The following is a 15,901-nucleotide window of genomic DNA, read 5'->3' as shown; positions in this document are numbered from 1 at the left end:
AACTCCCATTTCCTACCAATGGCTATTTCTAGAATTCCTCCTTTGTGCCTAAGACTTCCGCAGAACTTATGGGGACCATGCTGGGTTCTTACAACCCTTTAACTTGGCTCTCCATGCCTTGCATATCCTTGCAGCATATAATGTTCCTTTTATGGCCCCACTGCCGCACGGTACCTCTTCATCCACTTTCTTCCCCTTCATTTTGCGATACCATTTGTTCATACTGCTTGCTACATGCCAATTTATTTTGAGATTTTGTTGTGTATCATGACAGTTATACACCTATGCCTGCATTTACTATTTTAGAAGGAAGCCCTTTTAAGAAGTTTGTTTTGTTGCAAGACAACCTTTTATTTAGTGCTATGCTACGCTGCGGAGTTAGTGGCACTATATAAATAAATGATGATACTTGCATTACTGGATGCTAGAATGTGTGTAGTTGCTCCTATTTGTCATTTATTTGCATGCACTTGGCTATAGCCAGCCAATCACATTCCACCACATACATTGTGTAGATGTATCCATGTTGTGGTCACATTTCCTCAGCCACATATGCTCAACACTAGTGCATCACTGTAGTGTTATATACACACTGTTGTCATGGTGATATCAGTCATGTGCTGCACCCCACTAAAACTTTGGTCCTAATATATATATATATATATATATATATATATATATATATATATATATATATATATATATATATATATATATATTCTAACTTCATCTTCAAGTTTGAGTGCTTCTATCTTTTATTATAAATATATACACACACACACACACACACACACACACACACACACACACACAAGACGTTTTATTCATCTCATTTAAGAATACTCACATAGAACAATCATAATACAATTATTTGCTCTAAGAGACTTTTTTTTTAATTTTATATAAATGTTCAGCAACATTAAAATAAGCTTCAAAATACCACAGAAATCAGAGGCCACGGATAACAGTGTTAGACAGGTTACTGCACTGATATGTAACCTGTAAAAAAAACTATTTTGATATTTTATTAAAACACTGACTTGTGTGTGAACCGCTATAGATGAAGTTAGCATCACTCTGTTCCTTGCGCTGCATTCTGAGTGCCTGAACGCAAATGCAAAGTCCAGGTAATTGTAACCCTCTAAATCGTACATTTTTAGACATCCACTGCACAGATTTACTCTCCGCTATGCAACTGGTGGATCTCCAATTTCATTGTTATTAATACTCAAGCCTGTCAAGTTCATCCAAACAACCCTTGTAATTCTCACAGACCCAAAACTTATCAAGGGCTTTAGCCATTCAAGTGCACACAGAAGTTCATCTGCTTAAAGACTTGCCATTTTCATGCAAATACCAGCCAGGCAAACTTGAAAGTCACTCTTTTTCCACTAAAATATTATTGTTTTCTTTGGCTTAGAACTCAAATCAGAAGCAGCAGCTGATAATGGTCTTCTCATACAGCTTAGTAGTGCAAACTATTTTATCAAATAATATACCTCTCCTCAATGTCTTGTAATCAATCTAGCTATCTGCTTAGAGATATTGCTGTATGACAATGTGCCATATTTACTTGTTATTCGACAAATAGATAACAAGAAATCATTTAAAAAGGTCTGCGATAGCTTTATGGCTGAGACATGTAGATGTCTATTTGGATCAGAGAATGAAGGAAAGAAAAAGGTTACAGTCAAAAACCTTAAACCAGATTTAAAGGACATTTTAAATATAATGCCTATCCTATGTTAGCTTTAACCTAAGCAAGGAGTGCCCCACAATGTGCAGGGTTTGCACATTGGTGCAAAATATATTCTTGACTACAAGTGTGCAGATGCATCTCCATCATACACACAAGCAGCATCAGTTAATAGATTGTTTTTTGTTACTATGCATATACAAGCAGTAGTTATAAGATTATAAGAGCACTACATTCAGACTGATACTATACATAAGGATTCATTAAACACATTTGGATGATCCAGTCATTACATTTTCTATTAAGATACAAACTAACAACAAATAAAGACCATTATTGCTGATAAGCAGATTGTCACACATTGACCTTTAGCTGAATAGGATATTGATTGAAAAAGTCTAAACTGTAAATAACCATGAAGAAGCATTGGCTTTATAGACAATACATGTAGCATACAGTGCATTAGAGGTGTGAAGTTAAAAGAAATGTTTTGGCCAGCTTATGCTTTGCAGAATATTTGGTTAAGGGATTTGTAGCCATCCTTATCACACACAAGCTCCCTCATACATGGGCTCCCTTCCCTCAGGAGTAAAGTCTGCCGTACAGATACACCGGGGGGGCACAACATGGCCGCCGTAGACATTAATATACACCTTCCCCGTAACCACAGCGCCTCCTGCCCCCGCCACCCCTTAGCGGCAGAGCTGCTGGGGTTACCCAGGGGGGAATCCTCTGTGGGTGACGATCCGACGCTTCACGGGGACCCCAAAAAGCTAATATGCAAATGTGGCGTCGTGGGTGGTGGCCTGGAATGCAAATGAGGCGGGAGGCAGCCACCCTTTCCTTGCCGTGTGGCGGAGGGGGGGAGAAAGGGTTAACACGAAATGGGGCTATGGGGGGTGCGCACCAATGCCAGGCGATACTTAAAGGGGAAGCAGACTTTTGTCTTTTGTTGTTCACCCCCATAGTAACTCGATCCAAGACCAGCCCCTATTGTCCCAATAAGACCCTTGATCAGGAGTCACCTTACTGTGGAACCACAGCCAACACCAGAATAATAAGCGATTTACGCAGAGGTAAAGCAGAGCCTTTGTTTGCAAGAGGCCACACACAATCAGGTTAACCTCTGCGTTGCTGGGCGGGCCTGGGAGCTGCCTGCCAAGGACAGGGGTGGGGGCCAGTGCGGCCTGGCACCACACAGGAGTTAATGATTGCAGCTCCCCCTCATACCATCCTGGTAGAAGGGTATGTAATCATGGAGGATGATCCTACCAGCTGATGAGCACTTCCTAGCTAGCAGCACACAAAGCATGCTCAGCCCTGCATTACCTCTTCGCGCTGGTGGACAGGAGTTTGGAGTTCTTGCTCATGCTGACTTTGCTCTCCTTCTTCTTGCTGCTGTTGGAGTTGTTGTTGCTGTGGTGGTTGACCGGTTCCCTGTCTATCTGCTGGCTGGAGGAGGTTGATGAAGAGGAACTGGTGCTGGCCCTGGAATCGTCATCCGACATAGCGAGATCACACACACACACACAAGCCTGCACCAAGCCAGAGAGAGGAGGGAGGAGGAGGAGGAGATGGGTGACCAGATGCAATAGCCTTCCCCCACCCCAAACACAACAAGGAATGACTGCAAGCCCAATGTGCCTCCCCACAATTAAAGTCCAGTGTGGCTATTTCCTGGCACCAGTGCAGATATGCATGTCTTGTGAGCACCCAGTTACATACAAACAATGCAGAGTCAGCCAGTCACTCACACACCCCAACAGTCTCTTCCTATAAACCTGGAGGGGGAGGGGGATGTGGGATTTAAATGTAATGCAGGATCCAAAAGGTTAAAAGAGAGAGAAAAAAAGGTTTTGGACTGGAATCAAAGTGGCTTAAAAGTATTTAGTCTAGGTCTGTAAGCTAAAGCAAGAATTTTACAGTATACAAATAAATATGTTAATTGTCTCTCAGTGTCTGTACTAGCAAAAGAAAAAATCACCTCACATCATCAGTGTCAGAGTTATATCTATAGTGCTACTAGTGAGACCATATTGGTAATGCCATTTGCAGATATGCCAGCTTGAATTCGTTTTTTTTCAGTGTGGTCCTTTCACCTTACTTAAAGCAGTGTGGCATAAAACTGTAAAATTAGCATAGTATGCATAGGTCGATGACATGGTAAAAGGGATATATTTAGTGCTCCATGTGTAAAATGACACATGGTATGTCGAATAATTCAATACTTGGCATGTCTGGTATAGGAAAACCTGTATGAATACTTGTTTCTATTCTGCAAGTTAAAAAAATTGCATCCTAGGAAAAAACAAACAAAACTGATAACATCTAAAGTAGATAATTAAACTAAGGCATGAATAAATATCTGTAACTGACAATACCAGTTTACATAAGCAAAGGATGGTCATTCCATAAAATGGCTGCCTACACATTCAAAGACAGAGCAATTGTATATTAAAACAATATACTTATCCATTTTTATGAGGTGTTATCACCATTTATTTATATAGTGCTGCAGATTCCACAGTACTGTACAGATAAAATTTGTCATTCGTATCAGTCCCTACCCCAGTGTGTTATCCTTTAATTAGTTTTGTAGGATTTGCATTAGAATGAATACACAAGTATATAGTGTAAATGAATATAAATATATGACTTTGGAAGATATGCCAATAAACCTATTTTGGGAGTGTAAATTGTTACTTCTAATAGATTGCCCCCTCAAACCTTAATATGGGTTCTCCAGTTTAAATAAATAAAATACATTATATTTACATATTATCTATACTTATCTATTTATGAAACCCTCTATTATGACTATATCATTCTTCTATCTTTCTTATTTATACTTATCTTGTGGGCAACCCAACACTGATATCTCTGCTCCCAGCTCGCATGGTAACAGACTTGACTTCTATGTAGATCGGCAATTCTATACAGCTCTCTTACCTATTATGCCCTAATATATCATATTTGATAGTACATTATAGTGGGACCCTCATAGTTACTGGATTACACCAACACACAGCCAGGCCTGACAGCCAGAAGAGGTGGAAGAAACATTTTATTTCCCATGAGGATTACAATGGAAAAAGAACAAAGATTTTATTTTATATTTAGAAAGTGGTGTTTGCAGAGTATTTTATTAACTTAAAGTTTCTATTAAAATTGTCTGTTTTTAAAACTTTATTTTTACTCTTTTGGTATAATAGGCAGGGATCTTGGGGACCAGTGTCCATTATACTGGGACCACTGGGTGGCAAAGTTGCCACTCCAAGGGTTGCACACCTATTCACTCCCTCAGACCCCCCAGGGTCTCTGGGAAGGGGGAACATGCTGTTTTATTGAGACACTGGCCCTGCACTATCTAGCTGGATTTTTCTATGCCATGACGACCCACACTTGTGATCTCTATGTTATCGTTGAAATAAGCCATGGTTGTCCAGTGCTGGTTCAAAATTTGGGAGGGTACACTGTCTTTTTGGCTTTTTAAAAATGTAATTATTACTGGAGTTTATACAATGATTTCAATACTTGCACATGCATACATTTTTGTCAGTCATCTCACTGGTTTTCAACCATTCTCAAGTTTTAGAAATCAGTGAAAACATTTCTGGTTATTTCCAAAGCTAATTACTAAATTCAAAAATCACCCCTGTTCTGGAACCCTGAGAAATCAGCAATTTCATTAGTTTTTGTGATGTCTGCTGATTTTTTGGGAGTATTGATCCATAGTAGACAGGTGGTCATAGCATTCACTGACCACACTACTAAAAAGAAAGGTGTATACCTTATCCGGGTTCATACATCTCTCAGTGCTTTGGGCCAATTTTATATTCCAATTGCTGTAATGGTGCATTTATCATGCAGAGAATACAGCTTAGACTGGGTACACACAGGGTTTTCAGCCGATTATCGTGCCAGTTACACAATAAACGACCGTTCGGCCCAGTATCACATTAGTGTGTACGAGTACATCGTATTGTTTGATTTCTTTTTAAACCAGACTAAAAATCTCATTTAATAATGGAATGATATAATTCAAATTCTACAGTGTGTATGCACTCAAGACCAGCAATGTACATAGATCTCTATGGAGTGTGCAGATTCACAATTTTTTCAGCCGATGATTACCACAGATCTGAAGGTAAATTGTGTAAGTGTGTGGACATGAATCGACATGCTGATCGAGACTTTTAGTTGTTGGTAAAATCATTAAAGGTACCGCATCGGGAATTTTTTTTTGTAGTGTGTACCCAGCCTTAGGGGTAAATGTATGAACCATCGGTTTCCGCAAGCCGCCGGAAATCGTCAACTATACAAAGAAAATTTAAAGCGGCAATGGCTTTTAAAGGCAAACTTGTTAAAAGCCATCGCCGCTTTAAATTTCCCCTGCAAAGTCGCCAATTTCCGTTGACTTGCAGAAACTGATGGTTCATACATTTATTCCTTAGAGTGAATGTTCTATAGCAGAGGTGCCCAAACTCAGTCTTCGAGAGATACCAACAGTTTATGTTTTCAGGATTTCTTTAATCATGCAAAGGTGAGTTAATCTATTTGGCTGGGTCAGTAATTATCCTGAAAACATGATCTATTGGTAGCTCTTGAGGACTGAGTTTGGGCACCTCTGCTATAGAAACATAAAATTATCTGAGTATGTACCATAACAATATATTTAGAAAGAAACTAGGACAATAATAAAAACACACACCTGCATAATTTTCCTGCTTTAAAGCTATTCAGTTTAAATCTCTGCAGTCACCCATGTGTGAACATGTTATCTAGGCCATAGAATAGGAAAAAAACATTCCTATGTAGAAACAAATGGTAAGTCATACTCCCGAATTTCTGGGAGTTCTCCCGGACTCCCTGGAGAGCAGTGCAACCTACCACATCCTGCCCACTTCCTTAGTGAAGTGTGGGGGGCGGGCGGGACTTAATGATGCGATTCACAGCGAATCACATCATCCTGTCCCCGCCACCTGCTATGATAGGCTGAAAGTTGTGTTTGTTTAGCAGAGGGGGTGGTGCTTAAGGATACTATTCACATGGACACGCCCCCAGGACTCGGCAGAAAGATCTCACATCCCGGACGGTAGATCACAAATTTGGACGAAAACCTTAATATCCAGACCTTCATGAGTTAAATGTATTTCTGCATGTGACTTATGCAAACTTCTGCATGTGACTACATGTGACAAAGTATCATAGGAAGGGGGACCTGGCAATCTGAGGAGCGGGAACCAGGCCATAGTACATCATGATTGATAATATGAGTGACATGGGACAGACTAGAGGGAGAAATTACCCCCGAAATGTGGCCACATGAGAGAGACATAACATCTGAGTGTGTGAGCCCAGATATATCCTGCTGGGGGCAAAGAGGAGGCAAATAAGTGAGTTATGTTACCCCCACAGAGGAGGGGTGAGTTGAGTGAAACTGCTGAGAGAGATAGGTGTGTACTGAGGCACATGTTAAATGTGACTTTCCAATACACAAGAATCCATGTTACCTGTTTCAGAAATGTGCTGGAGGGGGCAGGAGCTGTGCATATTTGTTTTGTTGATTGCAATCCAAGTATGGAACTGGATTAGAAGAAGTGTAAATAAAGAGTTTACTTTTTGCAATATAGAGATGTTATGGCACCCACATTACTGTGAAATGTATTGCACTGCGCCACCATGCAGCAACACCTGTGCCCACACTAAATAGCCTTTGCTGTAAAACCTGCATGTGCTGAGACCCTCTGGTCACTTATGCCCACATCCAAGAGCTAGCCAAGGCAGAGAAGAAAGCACAGCTGAGGTGGTACAGTACATAGTGTGTTAGAATGCACCCAAATCAAGATACACGTTAAACATATGATGCAGGCACATGCTAGACGATGATGACTGGCGTTTTAATGTATATTAAAAAAATTAGAAATACATAATTAAAAAAAAACAAAAAACACCCTTCCAAAAAAATTAACTAAGCACAAGTGAACTAGGCTGGATACTGGTAATGCAGGGGGTAGGTGTACAAACTGCACGAGCTTCTCCCACAAAAATCACCAGGCTAGTCACACTACTATTGTTATCATCATTTATTTACTGACATTTTATAATACAGATATCTAATTATTAACATCAGTCACTGTCCTATCAGAAGTTACATTACACACACACACACACACACACACACTTTGTATGAAGCCAATTAACTAACCAGTATGTTTTTTGACTGTGAGAGGAAACAGAAGCACCCAGAGGAAACACATGCAAAGAACATGCAAACTACACACAGATACAGCCCTTATCAGAATCAAACTCATGACCCTAGTGCTGTGAGCCAGTAATACTAACCTTTGTACCACCAATTATTGTAAAAAGTGGTGGCAGCATTCCTGGTAGCATAAACTGCCGTGGTACATTGGCGCTTGTAGAGCTACGAACGCCAGAATACCAAAGCAATTTATGTCTGCCTTACTCTTACTATTTTTTGGGCAGCACAGTGGCCTAGTGGTTAGCACTTCTGCCTCACAGCACTGAGGTCATGAGTTTGATTCCGACCATGGACATAAGGGTTGGTCTGATGGCATGTGTGGAGGTCGCATGGGCATGTAAGTTGCATGGCGAAGGTCTGTTTACATGTATGAGGAATGTGTGTAGATCCGATGGCATGTCGGAAGGATGATGGGCATGTTAGAGACATGTGGGGAGATATGGTGGCACATGGGGAGGTTGATGGGTATCTATGGGGTATGTGGGGAGGTCTGATGATTACTGCGGTCACTTTGCCATAGACAGAGTTGGAGCATGCACCCACATCATCTACATAAGACATCAGTGCATCTGGACTGAAGCCTGAACAGCCAAACAGGAGGAAGTAAGAGTTATTATTTTAATTATACAAAAGTCACGTGTGTGTGAGGGGCTGGGAAATTGGAATCCGGGGAGAAAGGCAGCAGGCTGAAACATTGCCTAGAGCACCAAGAAACATTGCACCCGCCCTGTATGTAGATGTCTGTATAAGCAGCTATAAAGAGAGGAGATTCCTTCCAGGGTGTAGCCCTGGTTCCATAAAAGGTAAGAGACCCTTTGAAATTCTTATATTAGGTTTTGTACCTAGGGGTTGACTAGATTTTTGCTTTTATTTTATTTATTTTTTTAATGTTTTTCTTTTAGATTCAAGCTGCCAGACCGAGGGATATCATTTTGTGGACATGGCTTTTTTTCAGGTTCAAGATGCTAGATTGAGGGATATATTTTTATTGACTTGGAGAATCATGGATGACAGGTGAAGAACCTGCATGTTGGTGAGTATTACAGGGGTGGGGGTTTATTTACCTCACGCTTTTTGTCCCTTGGATTTTGCTAGCACTAGGGTATGCTGGTTTTTATTTTTTTATTTTTTTAGTATTAATGTTTTATTATTCTGTGTATTGTGCGGGGTGTGTCAGCTGGTTGTGACATGTTACCGTCGGACTGTCGATATTTTGGTATTAATAGTCTGGCCATTGACAGGTTCAACGTCAACAGATTGATTACCCCCTGTGATTATATAAGTTTGTATTGAATGTTGTTATACAGGACAGTGCAATAGTACAGAGAAATAGAATAGGTGCTGGCAAATGAATGGATGTATGAACTGAGAAATGTTTTTGTATGTGCTGATTGAAAGAAATGTTCTCACTGACCAGGTATTGGACAAACTGAGGAAACTCAGAGAAAACCTGTGACTCCGTGAGAAGTGTATTTACCCTACTTGTAATTCTTTTTTCCTTTGTATGAAAAGACCTTAAGGAACGGTGTTACAATAACAAGAACCTGTGCAAACTGAATAGAGGGACTTGAAATTGTGTAGAACCGTCCGGAGTCCTGATTCAGGCAACAAACTCAGATCGCAAGGATGTACTTGGGATAGTACTCTACCTCCTGTCCTCTTGATCCCTTACCCTCACAAATTGGTAGGTCCTTGTCTCATGTTCTCATTCCACCTCTAAATAAAATCTGAAATCTATCTCTCTCTACTTGTATCTTTCCATCACTATTCAAGCACACAGTGATTACTCCTATTAAAAAAACTTAATTCTGACCCAAACTCTCTCTCAAATTACCGCCCCATCTCTCTGCTCCCATGGCCCTCCAAACTTCTAGAGCGAATTACCTACACTCGGCTCACACGTTTCCTTTCTGTAAACAACTTATTGGATCCTATTCAATCAGGCTTTCACTGTCAACACTCCACAGAGACTGCGCTGACCAAGGTTGTCAATGATCTGATCACAGCTAAAACCACAGGTGATTACACTCTTCTAATTCTCCTGGCTCTCTCTACTGCATCCAACACTATTGACCACTCTCTCTTCATACAGACGCTACAATCCCTAGGTCTTCAAGACACTGTCCTATCCTGGTTCTCATGCTACCAATCTAATTGCTCTTTCAGTGTTAATTTCTCTGGAACAACCTCTGCTCCACTTCCTTTATCAATTGGAGTACCACAAAGCTCAGTCCTAGGTCCTCTGCTATTCTTTATCTACACCACTTCTCTAGGAAAACTAATAAGCTAATTTGGATTTCAATATCATATCTGCAGATGCAGATGATATTCAAATTTATCTATCCTCTCCTGTTCTCTCACCATCTATGTTGTCTCGCGTTACTGACTGTCTTTCTGGCATTTCATCTTGAATGTCCTCTCGCCAAATCAAACTCAATCTTTCAAAAACAGAATTAATAATATTCCCACCCAATAATAGATGTTTACTGCCTGACATTTCTATTTCTGTTGATAACATGACCATAAATCCCACCCCGCAAGTTCGCTGCCTAGGTGTAATCTTTGACTCACATCTATCCTTTGTTCCCCACATCAATTCTATATTTACATCATGCTGCATACATCTAAAAAAACATTTTACAGAATACGTACATATCTCACACAAGACACTGCAAAAACTTTAATTCATGTACTCATCATCTCCCGCATCGACTATTGTAATTCCCTCCTTACTGGTCTTCCCAAAGTCAGACTTGAACCCCTGCAATCTATTTTGCACGCAACGGCTAGATTGATTTTCCTTGCAAATCGTTTTACTTCTGCTGAGCCGCTCTGTCAGTCTCTAAATTGGTCTCCTGTTTTTCAACGAATCCAATATAAAATTCTTCTAGTAACATAAAAGGCCATTAACAAAATTGCATCAACATACATATCCTCACTTGTCTCAAAATATCTCCCAACTCGACACCTCCGTTCTGCACAAGATCTGCATCTCTCTTCCATTCTCATCACTTCCTCCCATTCTTGGTTACAAGACCTTTTTTGGGCTGCACCCACTTTATGGAATTCACTCCCTTGCACCACAAGACTTTCCTCTAGTCTTCAAACCTTCAAGCGTTCTCTGAAAAACCACCTTTTCAGACAAGCTTATAATATTCCTCAATCACCCTCTTAATCTCCCTAGTTTACCCTATTACCACCCTTACACAGCTAACACAAGACAACAACTCTCTGACCAACATAGTAATATGACTGAGCATACAGCCCACTAAATACTTTGTAACCTTTACATTCTAGCTGGACAAATATTGAATATGATGTAGCACTTACCCTTGTGTATCAAACCATTGTCCCATAGATTGTAAGCTTGCGAGCAGGGCCTTCGAACCTCTACGTATATGTATGTATTACCCAGTATTGTTGTATTACTGTTTGTTCCCAATTGTAAAGAGTTACGGAATCTGCTGGTGCTATATAAATAAATGATGATGATGATGATGATGATAATGATAGTACCCTTGCAAGGACTGAATCTGGCATTCCCAGGTAATGTGTCTGAGAGCTCAATATTTGTTTCTTCTAAATTCTGTTGGTTGCAGTAAAATCTGAATTGGTGATATCTGGATTTATCCTATTAGTCCCATCAGTAATAACTGCAGAAATGTCTATACTTTGTGTGATTGAATCCGTGAATTGAGAATTTATAAGATAAGTAATAGTAAATGTCTACTATCAGACATACCAGCTTCTAACATAGTATGATTCCACATACAGTGGTACTCATGCTGAGTGTGAATACATTTGCATCAAACAACGCCAATGAAAAATGCATTCATTAAGAAACTGCAATTGTGTGCATCTGCAAAGCTGGACAAATAGCGAGATGCGTGCAGCTCTGCTCCAGTAGCAAATGCACCAGGCTTACATCAGGCATACATCAGATACAAGTAAACACAATTTAAAATTTGTTTTGATAGCAAAATACACATTAGCTGTTTTTTTTGAATACCATAAAAATAAACAGTAGTTTAAAGCAAATATAATTATTTGCTCCTATATGATAAAAAAAATCTGGCTAAAATACGCTCACAAAATCATAATATATTCACAATCAATTAAAAAAGCATCTATCAGCTTAATTTCTGAATCTGCAATCAGCCAAGAGCTGGCAGAGCTGGCAGCCTTTATCATCATCAGTATATATTTGCACCTCCTGTCAGAAATTGATACGACTTTGACGAGCGTATGTGCATCTCTGCGCAGATCTGCATCTGTTCGCAACTATGTGAATACATCCTTACTGAACTTGGTCTACGTTAGTGTGGGGAACTCATCTGTGCGGCGAGTTCCTGTAGGCTGTCGCCGTCCTCGTGGCGGCGGTCTTTTCCTTCTGGTCGGGGCGGTGAGCCAATCAGGACTCACCTCCCGGCCATTTGAATCTTTGGTGAGGCGGCGAGCCAATCCGTGCTCGCCACGTCATCACGAAGCATTGCGTTGACACTGCGTGATGATGTCGACGCGCTGCCGGATATTTAAGCCGGCACGCACGCCCCCATCTTCAGTCCGATGGCAGGGAGAGAAGAAGAAAGATGTGGACCGGAGAGAGGTGCGATCAAGCACAGAAGAGAGGAAGACGGCAGAAAGCATCAGCGGCGGCAGGGAGCCCTTGTCAGGGCTGAGAGCGACTCTGCCATCTGAAGATCTGCGGGATCAAACCCAGAAGGCCGTGGCAGAGCCGGGAGGTGGCGACAGTTGAGGAAGCTCTAGGAGAAGATCCCCGAAGACCAGGGAAACAGGTAATGCCCTTCTGGGCACCACCTCTACCGGGCCCGCGGCCTGCACTCCACCCTACTGTTAGGTCGGGCACAAGGCCCATGGGGCACTGTTAGGGGCACAATGCCCTAGTGTTAAATGGGCATAAGGCCCATAGGTAGCCAGTTGGGCTTAAAGCCCATCGGCAGCAAAGGGCACAAGGCCCTGTAGTTAGTGGGCAAGAGCCCATGTTCAGGGCACATGGCCCCAGGTAGTAAAGGGCACCAGGCCCTGTAGATAGTTGGGCATAGAGCCCAAAGTCAGGGCACAAGGCCCTGTAGGTAGCTGGGCCTAGAGCCGATAGTGTGAAAGGGCACAAGGCCCTAGGTAGAACGGGCGTGAGAGCCCTGAGAATAGGGTGCAAGACCCCAGAGTTGTGTAAGTGAATCTAGGTGGTAGTCCTAGACAACAGTTGAGCAGAAGGTTACTGTTACTGCTATACAGACTGACCAGTTAGGTATCAGGGGTGTGTATTCAGTTGGCAGCCTTCCAGATACAGTAGCAAAGTGTTATTATGCCTGAGTGGTGAAATACTGTATTGTGCATTGTATTTGGCTGTGCTGTGTGTGTTTATTTACAGGTCCAAGACGTCAGGCCCCCATTAAAGGTAGGCTCTAGTTTCCTTACTGTTTTCCTGTGGTTTTCCATGTCTGTAGGGGCCAATGGGTAGTTAGAGCATACACCCAGCTAAGTAGAACTCACAGTAGTTTTCCTCATCCCATAGGTCCCTGTGGTTATAATGGATTCCTGAGGCAGTGACTGGGCACCTTACTGGCAGTGCAGCACAGCCCTTTTGAGTTCCAGGGGTGCGTCCCGTGGTTCCAATTGGGTGTTCCAGTCTAAGTTCCAGCAGGGTCCCTGGCGGTTCCAGATTGGGGCATTGTTCCACTTGGGTGAAGGTGACTGGTTTGAGTTCCGGTAGGGGCCCCTGGCGGTTCCGTGCGGAAGCTGCCACTCTGGTGGCTCACTGCTCTAATGAGCCTCAGTCGTGCAGGTGGCGACTGGTCCTTGGGATTCCGTGAGTGACCCCATAGTGAGAAGATAGTCTTCTCGGTATGACCTGGGTGAGGGTTTAGGATCAGCCCTCCGGAGTAGAACGTGAACACTGGCTGGTTTTCCCCGTAGGTAGAGGGAGGAGGTTAAGAGAGTTGCGTTTCTGACCATTGGTTAATTGTTTGTTTAGAGTCAGGGCGCCTGTTGTTAGCTAGCGTCTATTGTGTGGGTTGTATATACTAGCCTCACCAGTAGAGTAGAGGGAGGCAGTGTTGTTTTCTGTCTTCCACAGGTGATGTAGAGAAGCCGGTGAGCAGGGACCAGAAGTTGGAGTGCCCGGGTGAGTATAACGCTCTATTCCTTCTTCTGTTTAGGCCCTCACAGAGAGGTGAGTGAAGTATTTGGGGCAGGACTGTTCCTGGTCCCAAGTATTCATAGTCCCGCGCCCTTGGCAAGAGCAAAGCGTAGTGTTGCCAACCGGTGGTTGAGTGAAGGTCTCTTCTCCTTGCCGTAGCCTCAGACAGTCCATTTTTGGTAGGCATAGGTCTAAATCTCTGTTTTCACCATAGGGTGAGACTGGTGAGCTGACAGAGATTCCACTGTTGGGACGGGAGGCAGAGAGGCGCTTCATAGTCATCCACACAAACTGGGTAAGTTCCTGAAGCACGAGAAAGGGGCTTGTCGCCTGTGTGGCACTCTCCCCCGTGGGATCCCTACATTAAACCGTCCCTTTCTGTTTCCCATGCCGCTTCTCCAATTGCAAGCAGGCACAAGTGTCAGATGCAAGCAAATCTGCATACAGCATATGCCTGCTTTGTGGGCATGCACAGACCTAATTTTGCATATTTTACACTATGCAAACAGGTGTATGTCCAACTCAGCATCAGCCACAAAATGTGTATAAGTACCTGTGATTTTGTCAGGTTCAAAATTCTCCATGGAGTTATTAAGAAAAATATGGTTTGAATCTCGGCTTCTCAATGGAAAGCTTATTTTACTTGGCAACATGAAGTTTCTAAATGACTTGAACTTCTAAAACTATGTAGTTTAGTTTCATCTCCTAAGGGGAATATAATTCTAAAAAAAAAAAAAAAAAAATAGAGAAAATTAACGAATAATCTCTTAGATATTCCTCTGGGTACAAGTGGCACTTGTATGGCTATCTACCTGTAGTTCCTCATACTACAGGGAGAGTACTTCTCTTGTGGACTTCACCCAAGATTCAAAAGTATCAGGACCTCTTATTCAGGGAATATTGATTCTTTTAGTCCATTACAACTAAGGTCAAAGGGTCATCAAATAGCCAATTTAATGCCCCATTAAAAAAGTTTCCCAGTGAATAAGAGGGTCCATTAACTTTGTATCTTATCTGGACAGATCTCCCTGAGATTAGAGAGGACCCTTATAAATGTAGGGAAGAATAAGGATGGGTACACACTACAACAAATTTCTTCCCGATTCGATATCGTTAATGATTTTATCAAAGTCTCTTTCAGCATTCCAATTCATGTGTACACACTTACACGATTTACATTCAGATCTCTGCTCTTCATTTGCCATAACCATCGGCTGAAAAGATCATGAGTCTGTAAACTCTATGGAGATCTGCCTATGCTGCTGGTCGTGAGTGCATACACGCTGCAGAACAACATTGTTCCTTTGTTTAAAGAGATTTTTATGTTTATAAAATCAATTCACACGAAACGATGTGCTTTGGAACGATAAAACATGATCATTGGAGCGCATATACTAATGCGATATCGGGCCAAACGGTTGTTTATCGTGTGATTGGTACGGTAATCGGGTGATAAAACTGAGTCAGCATGTTCCTAAATGTATATATGTGCACCTTTCACTGCATTGGTAACGAGAGTTCCCAGACAACAATTAGGTACTTTAATGTAAATAACCAGTATTCCATACTGTCTATAATAATATCATTATTCACATTATTATAAATTTATTTATCAACACTATGGGGTATATTTACTAAATTGCGGGTTTGAAAATTGGAGATGTTGCCTTTAGCAACCAATCGGATTCTAACTTTCAATTATTTAGTACATTCTACAAAATGACAACTAGAATCTCATTGGTTGCTATAGGCAATATCTCCACTTTTTCAAATCCGCAGT

General features: G+C 41.7%; 1 protein-coding gene and 1 long non-coding RNA gene across 3 annotated transcripts in view; one reads left to right on the top strand and one right to left on the bottom strand.

The window, feature by feature from the left end:
- Window positions 1-3,410, bottom strand: part of UBE2E1 (ubiquitin conjugating enzyme E2 E1) — a 29,397-nt gene extending 25,987 nt beyond the window's left edge. The window contains exon 1 of the mRNA XM_075212335.1: window positions 3,026-3,410. Within this exon, the coding sequence (XP_075068436.1) occupies window positions 3,026-3,204 (179 nt within the window). The 5' untranslated portion in view covers window positions 3,205-3,410. The remainder of the gene's footprint in view (window positions 1-3,025) is intronic.
- Window positions 1-15,901, top strand: part of LOC142158418 (uncharacterized) — a 401,996-nt gene that overhangs the window by 268,669 nt on the left and 117,426 nt on the right. The window lies entirely within an intron of this gene.

Source organism: Mixophyes fleayi, chromosome 5 (assembly GCF_038048845.1).
Source record: "Mixophyes fleayi isolate aMixFle1 chromosome 5, aMixFle1.hap1, whole genome shotgun sequence".
In the NCBI taxonomy this organism is placed as follows: Eukaryota; Metazoa; Chordata; class Amphibia; order Anura; family Limnodynastidae; genus Mixophyes; species Mixophyes fleayi.
Note: the sequence above shows the minus strand (reverse complement) of the source record. Positions and strands in the feature narration are given on the sequence as shown.